Consider the following 11,383-nt stretch of genomic DNA (forward strand, 5'->3'; position numbering starts at 1 on the left):
TTTAGGTTTTTAATGTTTATTTGATTTTTAGATGTTTTATTGTTTTTATCTCCAAAAATCCTGAGGTATTGACAATATAATGGCATTTATTCAGTTTGCAATGACACTTGGGTTAGAGGGGTTGTAAATCAAGTAACAATTGAGGGGGAAAAAGAAAAGAAAGGCAGTAAAGCTGTGTCAATTGATACAAGACAAATATATCAATGGTGTCATACGTTTAACAAGCTTTGAAACTGAGACAGCACGTGGCGATTCTTCCACCCTGCAAAGCACACCATGCAGTCATAACCCAAGTCAATAATAGTCAACTATCTTAAATATTATAAAGAGGGCGCGTTGTTCTGATACAAATACCCCGATATTGAGTAACTATCAAATATAATATTCAATTTACAGTTGTGGCACAGTAAAACTAGGGCTGCACAATTTAGCAACGTAAGCATGTGAAACACACAAGAAAAGTCTATAAAAGGTTCAGCATTTTAGAATTGGGTTTGTCTTTTGTCATGTTTTTGCCGACTACATTACACTGTCAGAATGAATATAATAAAGACAAAAACCTATTGTTATACTGTGCATCCCTCATACTGGCTGAGCAAAACAAAAATTATAATTCAAGCCAAGTTCATATACATGCCATGATTATTTTGCCTAAACGTCGATAGATTTGCAGGACTCGATTAGTGTGATGTGGTTTATGTTTATAATGGTAAAAACGCCAATGACCGACTACTGTCCTATACCTTTGAGTCCTGTTCGCCCTCACAACACAACAAAACGACATCGTCATAAAACAACATACAAACAATAAATAAATATCAGTGAAGAAAATACACTGTTGAATCAATCTTGCTCTGTGTCACAAATCTACGATTAATAAAAAATAACGACTGCGACTCACAGAAAGAAAATCAAATGATATTGTCCGTTAAATTCAAGACTAAAAAATAAAAATAAAAAAAAGACAAAAGAAAGATAAACCCATTGCAAGTGTCAGTCACAACAGTCTCAGCATTAAGGGAAAAAATAAAATAAAAACACTCTGGTATCAGCTCATTACTACAGCAACAAAGCAACCGAAAAGTATACAAAAAAAATTTAAATTGTAAGAATAAAAAGGGATAAAATAACAGCACGCAATTTATGACCCGAAACAAGGGTAAAATAAACTGATCATTATAATCTGATCAAAAATATATAAAGCAACAACAATACTATAACTTTCAGTTCAGACTCGAGGTTTTGTGTCTGATGCAGTTCAAAAGGTGGAAATGAACGCCACCATTTCCCGCACAACATCAGGATCAACCTCCAACTCTTTGTTCAATTTGGTGTCAACTTTGCCCTGAATAAAAATAATAAATCAGTATCATATAAAGGTAATAAAATATAGCAATTAATTACTTGTATGATAAAAAAAAAACAACAGCAAAGTAAAAGCTAATAATAATCACCATTGATAAAGACTTTTGGTAAACAATAAAGTTCACACTCTTCACACAGCTAACGGTAAAGACATAAATGAACACTTTCTCCTAACAATCGTAAAGATACAGCTCCTCTGCGACACCTAGTGGTGGCTCCAACAGGGAAAAGTATATTGCAAAAAAATAAAGGCAAAATTCAAAAAACCTAGGTGTGTAAAAATCATAAATAAACATCTGTGCCTTATGTCGTTTTGTAAAATAAAAACAAAAAGGGAGAACAAATGAACAAAACAATGGCAGTTACAGTGGTGACAATAACATGCGTTTGATATACTTTACAGCATTTATCAGTTTCTCTCCCACACGTCAAACAAAAGCGGACCCTCTCTGACCCACACACAAAAGCAGGAGCTGTTTTTGGTTCAAGACGACTACAAACATGAGATTTAGTGTACTGTATTCAGCGATTCATGTTCTACTGCAGAGGAACACAGCAAGGAAACGGTTTTCAAATGCTCAGCAAAAACTCTTTTTCATTTAAATAAGAGTTATTTTGAATATTATAGATTTGTGGTTGGACGCAGTTAATTACAAATAATGACATTTCAAGTTGTTTTGTGGGATGCGCACTTTGTGTTCCTTATAATACACAGAAAACAACCCTAAATTATTTGTCAGCTCAATAAAAAATAAAAATACATGTTGATCGATTTCCCTCAATCTTCACAGGGAGGGGCTTAAAATAATAAACAATGTCACTGCATCATAACCTTACATGAGTTGGGTTTAAAACACATTTGTTCCCCATCAAAGCAAGCGGACATGGTTTGAATGTCTGCATAGTGAAAAATTATTTTTGGTTTACTTACAGATGGGGCTATGACACACACTGCTCCCTGGTGGCAAGGCGCGGCACTGCAACACTAGCTCAAGTACTTTTATACTTGCTGTGGAGGAGGCTAATATACAGATAAAGCCACTGTTGGCAGTAGCATCCCTATGTACAGTGGGATGACTTTATACATTAGTTATGTGTCATTGAGCATGAGGAGCTGGAGTCAGACGTGTTCAGAAGCAAACTGCACAATTGAAAGGACTGTGTATGCGTGTGTGTGTTTAGACGGCTTAATACACACAGTTTTACAGTGGGAGACTGGGTCCAACTACACATTTAATTGTGCAGCTGGATAAGCCATGTTAATATGCTTCATTGACATAATGGTGATATATTTTCTCCTTTTTGAGTCAAGTTTTTGTACAACTGTTAAGCTTTGCAGAAGCAAATTTACAGATACACCTTCAGGTCCACGATGGGTCACACAAGGGGCCTGGATCTGACTTGAGTCTACTGTTAACTCCTAAACAGACATTTTAGGGATTAACCCTAAAATTAGCCTTGTTTAATATGTTAATTATATCTTACTGTGGATACAGACTAAATTGATAGGATAATAACCCCAAATCGCAATTTACTATAAAATGTATATACATTGACTATTATGCAAAAATGAATACAATAGCATGAACTGCCCTTAAAAATGACTAAACCAAAGAGGCTGAAGCATTGATAAGTTGTTGTTGTTAGTGGACCAGTCTCCCTCTGTACAGTATTACACATATGTACAAGCAGCGTGACACCTCTGCTCTTTGCTCCAAGTCCTATAGCAAGGATAAATGATATATAATATATAATGTTAACAACAGTTGTTACAACACTCATTTGTAGTTTTGATCCACACCTTTGGTGTAACCATGGTGATAGTGAGGGAGAATGAACAGAGCAGAGGAGCTATGACAAAAACATCTGGACAGACAGACACCCCTTTGTGTGTTAGATACTAGATGCAGTACTGTGTACAGTACAATATATAATACAGGTAACTGCTCTACGTGTTAGTAGTACTCATTCTCTCAGCATCCTCTATAATTACATATTCATATTTTCCTTTGCTCTTCTCAAACAAGCTCTTATTTGGTAACACATGCAGACATTGCATTATTTCACGTTTTTGGTATCAAATAAAAATATTTGTACTTTGGAAAAAATAGGTGACAGCAGCGCCTAAAGCAAAAAGCAGCAATATTGCAAATAAATAACACAACATAGAGTCTAAATGCTAAGTAATCATAACTGTGTTCCATCGTGTAAGTGATTTAGAATCACTTTGGACACCAAAAGCTCATAACTTTAGCCTTTCAGTTCATGTTCGACTTTCCTTCAACAATCTTCCTTACTTCCTTCATCCTCAGCTCAAACACTTGACTCCTCCTCCTCATCACCTTTCCTTCAACATACTTCTGCCTCCTTCACATCACTTCACTGTTCCTTTCTTCTGGCCTCTCCTCGGTCTTAAATCTGATTTGGTGAGTGCTAGGGAGTGAGACATCCATTTTAGACTTATTACATCTTTAAATTGTAAATCTAAATAAAGGAAATGTCATACAATTGAATCACTGAAACCACACAATAAACTAGCACCACAAACATCTGTATTTACAGGAGCGCCCAATACACTTGTCTCCACTTATAAATGACACTACACATTTGGTCAGTGACAGTGGAGCCAGACACCTAAAACCAAACTAGAAGTGGTCAAAAGAGTGGGCAGATGGTAAAGTAAAGCAATGCTCCAAATGTCCCGGCAACAGTTTCACCAAAGAGATGAAACCTGCCTCTCCACAGTCACCAGAGCATTTCTCCACGTCACCTGACTTCCTCTTCCTCTCATCATTGACACTCTTTTTCAACAACTCACCTCATGATTATTATTTAGGACAAATACATAAATTCAAGGCCATGTCATTTCCTTTGTGTTCTGCCAATTACATCAACAATTAGAACAACCAAACATTAAATCAAAAATGCCTCCTATAATAGCTGATGAGAATGATGAGAATCTTATCTAAATAGCAACATAACCTGATTGTAGTGTAGCGCAAGTAACTCCTAGTACAAAAATACTATTCCTACAATAAGAAAAAGAACGACGGACAAATGAAAACAGATATAGCCTGAGAAAGTGAGAACATAGAGAAACCTGGATTAAATAATCACACAATCAAGTTGTGCCTTATGATTATGTACAGAAGTGATCCATATGCTAATGTAGCAGAAGGTTTTGTTCCAGTGTGTAGTGACTACGCTGTTGACCAAACCAGCGGTGGTTAATATAACTGTAGAGAATAAAATATACAACATGTGGGTGCAGTTTAAGTGAATACACCCCTGTCTGCCTGTCCAGAGTTCAAACACCCATCATCTGCTCGTGCATCAGTCCTCCCTGGTCTTGGTGCTGCTCCTCAGTGGCTCTTGCGCTGGACAGTTGGTTGTGAGTCGAGTGTCATGTCAGGCTTAGCTCTTAACGCTAGACTTGGCCAAGTCTCACTTGGCAAAGCTAAAGCTGGGGTCGGCTAGCATATGGCCAGGCTAACGCCGTGCAGGGTTAGGCTACCTACTGAAGAGTGAGTGGAGCTGGTGCTGGTGGCTGTAACACTGACTGCTGCGCGGAGACTCTGTGTGCTCCATAACCGACTGGAACCAACCGGCAACGTCCACATCGAGCACTTCATAACGACGAATGAAACTATGCACCTGAGAACAGAGCACAGTTTTAGACACTGTCTGATTAAATGTTATGGGGTGTTATGGGGAGAAAGAAGAAACATACCAGGAGTGGGTGGTATTTTGGCCTTTTTCTGTGATCCTTTGTGAGACTAAGAAAATAATAAAGTAATATTACATTGGCTGCAGCTGTTTCAAAAATGACCATTAAAAGAATAATTTAAAGTCCAATACTCACCAGTCTTTAACAAAGGACTGGAAGTCCAGAGAAAAGCCCATGCCGAGAGGCAGCAGAGGAGGATCTTCCTGTAGCACTTTGGTCAGAACCTCAAAATCTGTCTTGCAATTTTTATATGGAAACTGTCCTGTGGCCAGCTCCACCTTTAACCAGTCCATGAAAACACATTCAGACACAGATACTGTATACTACATCACTGCAGCTTCATTTGCCTTACCAGAGAGATGCCGAGGCTCCACACGTCAGCACGGATGTCGTAGTCCGGTTTGGTGGGATCTGGGGGATCTATTCTCTCAGGCTGATACATAAAAATAATTTGTAACTAAATGTTACCAAACAACCATTGTGTCATTTTGAGAGGAGACAAGAACTCACGGCCATGTACGCAGCACAGCCAGCGCTGCGTGTCTTTGCCTTGGAGTCGACCAGTCGCCCACTGATGCCAAAGTCACACAGCTTGATCTGACCCTTGGCGTCTAAAAGGATGTTGGAGGGTTTGACATCTCTGTGTATTACACCATGTTTCTCCTTCAGGTACAGCAACGCCTTTACTATCTGGTAATGACAAACAAGAAGCTTTATGCATTTATCTATTAAAGTTCAAAATCAAATCCATAGCATTTACTTACAGCTACAGTCATTTTTCCTAAGATTGGCTCTGGGATGGGGCCTTCGATTCTCTTCTTTAACTTCTCTGCACATGTTCCCATTAACTCCATGGCAATGAAAACATCAGTCTGAAAAGAAACATTGATCTAGTCAGCTCCAAGAGAAATGTAACCTTTTATTGTAATGGGAGTAAAAAACTCACATTAGTAACTATAGCGCCATAGCACTGGATGATGTAGGGGCAGTCATGACTCTTCAGCACAACATCCAAATCCATAAGAATTCGCTTGTTTTCATCTTTGTTTCCTGTTCGACGCATTTGCTGTAGCAGAAAATGCAAAACATTAGCTTTATTTAAAAAACAAAATCTTATATAAGCATGAGCATACAGTTAAATTAAACAGTATTTCAATCCTAACCCTAAGTGTTTAATTATTGAAACACTTTCAAGTCCTGGTTAAAGGAACCGTGTGTAGCCTGTGCTTATTACTGGTTTAAAAAAGAACTAGAATCAGAACAGACCCTGGGTTGCCAGAGCCGTGACCTGCAGGTGGAAGACACATACAAGGTTTCACAGGCTGCACCACAGATTCATAATTGGCGGCAAGTGCTGGGCTTAGGTAGGTTCAAACAAACTGGATTTATGTTGCTTTCATATGCTCGTTGGGCAGTTTGAATAGGAGATTCCTCTGAGGGCAGAGCTCGTTAAGATAATTTGCTTATTGTACTTCTCCAAAGCTCATTGTTCACCAAATATAAAATATGTCTTCCACCAATCAGAATCTTGTTTCCAGAATTCCCAACTTTTGTTCAAAAACTCGCATTTAGGTTGAATGCACCATTAGCCGTAGGAACTGGCAATCCAAATAAGAGGCTTGTTCCGATTTCTGATAATCGTCTCGTGAGCCAAAAAAACAAATAACAAGCTAAAGAAATATTTGAAATTTAAATATTACATATGGTTTCTTTAAGACTGCTTTAAAGCTGCACTCAACTGTTCCCGTTTTCAGTGCACGGGGAAATGATGAGGTTCTAGAGTTTAAACTGGCAGTCATGGCCTCAATGACGATCTAGCTCTTATGAACACAAACAAAGAAGGGTAAATTACTTTTAACCCCAAACTTCAGAGCGTGTCAAAACATGGACAGGTTCTTCAGTGAATTGATTAATATCTTAATTGGAGGCAACAGTACACGTCTGATATATTTTACTTGCTACTTTGCCGTTTTAACAATATGTATTATACTACAGTAATAACAGAAAAGCACAGCATTACAGCTTTAAAAGCATTTGTACACTGTAGTGAAGTGGACGGGCTTGTTAGTACATGTATTGCTATGTCAGCATTTAAACTAGAGCCTGTATACAATGTAGAATAAATAGTGACATTCACATACCTTGACAGCAATAACATGGTCAGTCTTCTTAAAACGCACTTTAAAGACCTGTCCACACGTTCCACTGCCGATCTCGCCCTCGCTGATCAGATCCGTCACCTCGGCTGGATACCGCTACAGTGTAAAATACACAAAAGACTCTGATCCACACTGCCATTTAAAGAGTCTAGGTATCTTAACAAGTACATTTGAGCTTTTATTATTATTCTTTTCTCTCCAATGGCTTGGAGAGAATAATGTCAATACTGTAAAATATAGTACTATGATAATACAAACAACAGCAAACTTACCTGACCATCAATCTTTAGATAACCTGTTTGTTTCATGATCTCTTGCAATTTCTGGTCAATCTCTGCACTGTAATAACAAGTTGAAGTAAATGTGAAGTAAAATGAAAGCTCAACATCATCACGGCTTTAAAAAAGGAAGGGCTGTAATAAAAATAAAAAACTTAAACTGATTTATTACATAGACTTATATTAAAATGCATCACGTAGAAGTTCTATTTTGTTGTTTGTAGAAGACATTGACTTATCTGACCTAAATAATTACAAAAGTGGTGATTTGCCAAATGTGTTCATCCACTCCATGCAAGCACATACTTCTCTAGGCTCTTCTGTTGTCCATATGGGGGTGTGGGCAGGGTGAGCAGGTGTCGCGGGCGGCTGGGGTACGGGTGGTGCTGGGGCGAGTTCTCTGATGACGAAGAGCGGCTGCCTCCATCGTTGGCCAGTGGCAGCGGAAGTGCTGAAGGACACAAGTGGCATTAGTTACACTGCAGCATCTGAAGTGCGTCATATAGTAAGTTTCATTTTTAGTGCAGTCGAATGAATGTAAAACACTTGAAATTGTTACACAGAACTTTGAACAACACGTGAAGATTCTGAAGTGCGTTTCCAGTGGGACGCCAAGTGGAAAAGTCTCTTGGTGAGGTCAGAAAGTTTCTTCTTATGCATCACCACAATCCTTGCACACCATATAATGTTTTCCCATCAATGGAACAGTTTTGTTTTATTTTTGCTGAAGTCCCACCCAGACGTTAAATAAACAGGACTGTTATCTCAGAGCAGAGGCAGAATCGTTCTCAGGCTGAAACAGGCAGAAAAGGGAGGGTTGTGCCCTTTGTTGATAAGTTGATTTTATTGGGAAAAGAACAGTTTAACAACTTGAATTTAGCATTATTCTAAGTTGTAACCAGAATAAAAGTGGATCCATGTCTGACACTGGGCCATGTTTTTCTTTATTAGAGCAGTGATGAAGTCATGTATCATGAGCTATCTTTAACTCGCACTGTTTATGCCAGTGACCTTCACTCCTTCACATTCAGCATGACCTACAATAATTACAATAACCTCAATCTATGTTAGAGAAACATGGTCAGGGATAGAATATCAAAATCACTTATGAAACAATGTAAAGTCAAGTTGTAAACAGGTGTTTTTGTACATTCAAATATAATGTATATTGCATCCAAACAAACATGCCACATGCAAAATATAATTTATGAGTAGTACTGAATATTAATGCCACTTTGGGTTAGTTACATTTTCAGTCACTTTTAAACACCATTTTATAACACCATGTCCCAGATCATTAACTAGTACTTGGGAAAACATTCTTCTGACTTCTTTTCAAACAAGTTGAAGTGTATACACTGAATATGCCATCAGGTGTTTGTCTCCGTAAAACACCCACAAAGACAAGCCTGCAAAAGGACTTCAGTTAGAAGGAGAAACGTTAGTTTTCAGGACTTGGTAAAGGTTGCATCTCCATAACTGTCTCCTTGAGGCAGACATAGTACAGCGCAGATGGCAAGACAATGCAAGAACAGAGAAAAATATAGACATTAGCAGACACTGACTCCTGCTTTCACAGTGCGGCTGCGTGAGGAATCAGAGGGATGCAAGGGTAAACATTGGACCCCAACATTTGTTGAATGTTTAATAGTAGAAATAGACTACAGCGAATGAGCTAAAACTCAGATCACAGATCAGACAAAGAATCTTGGGATGCCAGTCAAAGTAAAGAGAGAAAACATGTACTACCTGTAGATTGACCAGAAGAAACTTAATTAGAGACAGAGTAAAACAAAACACAACCAAAACAATGTGCCGTGCATTAAAGCCACATGCACTGTGGTTCTCGGCCTCCAGCAAAACGAAGGTTAGTTTTCTGACACATGTCAGCACACGCTTGTGTTGTCTATATAAACACACAACACTGCCTGCCACTGCCATAGACACACTGAAGGTGAGAGGAGAATGGGAAATATGTGATTTGAGCTGAGGTGCAAAGGACTGAAAAGAAGCCTAGAAGTAGTTTGAAAGCATGAAACAGGTGCATCTTATGGGACTGGAAGAAACTAGAGTATAATTTATGATTTCCCATCTTAAATTGATTCTTACCAGAGTGAGATAAGGAATGTTTACTCCCATGGTTAAAATAGTTAATTACAGAACAGGTTTGCTTGTTACAAACCGTGAAACATGTAGAATACTGTAGAGAGCAGATGAGTGATAAAGTTGTGAGGTGATAAAGTGGTGCAGTGGCAGAGAGAGCGATGACTGAATGATACCTGCACGTTGGGAAGGGGCTGGAGCAGGACTGAGCTGGATCACGATGACTGGACACAGGAAAGAAAATATATACACACACATACATTACTGCACTATGGCTGAGAGACAGGCGCACATCCTCAGGCACTCACCGTGATTATAAAATACAAAGAAGCATGTCCTTTTTCTCTTGCAAACCATTTGTAAACTTCAGTCATAACACAGTAGAGGGTTGTGAACAAATCAATTTACACATGCAATTATATGCTTTAAACGTGGATGTCCAGTTCTGAAAGAATATTTACAACACCATTGCTTACCATAACTCGTCCGGACAAATTTTAAGGGAGACAAGCATATAGTTCGAATTTATAATATTCCATCCAGGCAAGGCTGTCATCAAATTTAAATGAGCACAAGGGAATAAGCTTCAGTCAACACATTTCCACTTTCCACGTGTCAAGTGTTAATGTCTCTGAATTTAGTAGTTTTAGTAGTCAGCCAAATATCATAGTATCCCATCCGAAGCAGCAAAGACCTCTTGAGCTCTAAAAAGGCCCAGCCCACCCCCACCAAGGATATGAGGACCACCCTGGGTCCACAAGCACAACCCAGGGGAACTTGGTATCATTTCAAATTTAAAAATAAGGCAAAATCTAAAAGGACAAGTAAAATGCACTTTGCTGGACAATTTAAATCCTTAAGAATGTTTACAGGGTGATTTGAACTCAGATATCAGTTGAAAAACTGAATATAATAATTGATATAATATATTAGTAAACAGATTCACACTTTATAAAGACTCACCTTTACACAAGTTACTTGTACTTGAGTTTTAGAAAAAGCTTTGAGATATTTGACAGTGGCCCGTGTCTTGTGATAAGTTTCTACATAATAACATTGTGAATGTAGCTGCCAATTGCCCAACAGCAACTTAATATTTGATTTGAGGATTCGTGTTAATGATAAACGCCCCCATGAAACGTTAAGAATACAAAGTAAAACAAGATAACCCTTTCATTAAAACTGTTGATTAAAGGTTGTCATGAAATTAGTCAAAATCGGAGAGTATTTAATGCTGTCAATCAGTGAAAAATGTCCTTACAGTCGGAGAAAATGTTGACGATGGGCCTGTCGCTGACTATCACAGAGAGCTAGCTTATTAGCTTAGCATGTTTGACAGGACTGATCCAAAACAAACACACATCTACCGGGGCGAAATGTGAAATGACAGCCTGCCCTTTTTAATACAACGTTAAAGATTATTCACCGCCAGCAAAGCATTTAGAAGTTAATACTTGAGAATACTTTCGGATCAAGCAGTTTGTGTTTGTTTATGTAGCTAGCCTGTTAGCATGTAGCTCGCAGCAGGATAACACCTTCCTCCGCCTCTCGCCAGTTGCGCTTATAATTTAGCGCATACAAACGCCAGATTAAAGCTCCGGGGGCACTCACTTGGCCTGGGCCGTGACCGCTGTGGACTCATGTCGATGTTAATGTCGATCCTCCGCCGGGCCTCCTCATTTTCTTGTTTTAGTTTCTCCTCGATTCGCGAAAGCCTCTGTTCCAGCGACGACATCTTGAAAAATTGAGCC

General features: G+C 38.6%; 1 protein-coding gene across 2 annotated transcripts; it reads right to left on the reverse strand.

Annotated features, from left to right (window-relative positions):
- Positions 1–11,383, reverse strand: map2k7 (mitogen-activated protein kinase kinase 7). Of its 2 annotated transcripts, XM_072462466.1 has the most exons (12): positions 11,244–11,383; positions 9,809–9,856; positions 7,836–7,980; positions 7,524–7,590; positions 7,234–7,347; positions 6,039–6,158; positions 5,857–5,964; positions 5,603–5,782; positions 5,445–5,525; positions 5,228–5,370; positions 5,096–5,141; positions 1–5,019 (listed from the first exon to the last, which is right to left on the reverse strand). In XM_072462466.1, the coding sequence occupies exons 1-12, from the start codon at positions 11,365–11,367 to the stop codon at positions 4,876–4,878; spliced, it is 1,320 nt and encodes a 439-aa protein (XP_072318567.1). In that variant the 5' UTR covers positions 11,368–11,383; the 3' UTR covers positions 1–4,875. The 2 variants fall into 2 exon arrangements, with proteins under 2 accessions (XP_072318567.1, XP_072318569.1); XM_072462468.1 differs by lacking the exon at positions 9,809–9,856.

The sequence above is a fragment of the Eucyclogobius newberryi genome, unplaced genomic scaffold, assembly GCF_026437365.1.
Source record: "Eucyclogobius newberryi isolate DKJ021-1_F unplaced genomic scaffold, fEucNew1.0.hap1 SCAF_4, whole genome shotgun sequence".
NCBI classification, from domain to species: domain Eukaryota; kingdom Metazoa; phylum Chordata; class Actinopteri; order Gobiiformes; family Gobiidae; genus Eucyclogobius; species Eucyclogobius newberryi.

Excerpts from the sequence above, each read along its gene's own strand:
- map2k7 (XM_072462466.1), bottom strand. The coding sequence starts at position 11,367 with ATGTCGTCGCTGGAACAGAGGCTTTCGCGAATCGAGGAGAAACTAAAA. Across the intron at positions 7,348-7,523 it reads ATCTAAAGATTGATGGTCAG|CGGTATCCAGCCGAGGTGAC; the intron begins GTAAGTTTGCTG and ends TTTACACTGTAG. Across the intron at positions 5,142-5,227 it reads CAGTCCTTTGTTAAAGACTG|TCTCACAAAGGATCACAGAA; the intron begins GTGAGTATTGGA and ends TTATTTTCTTAG.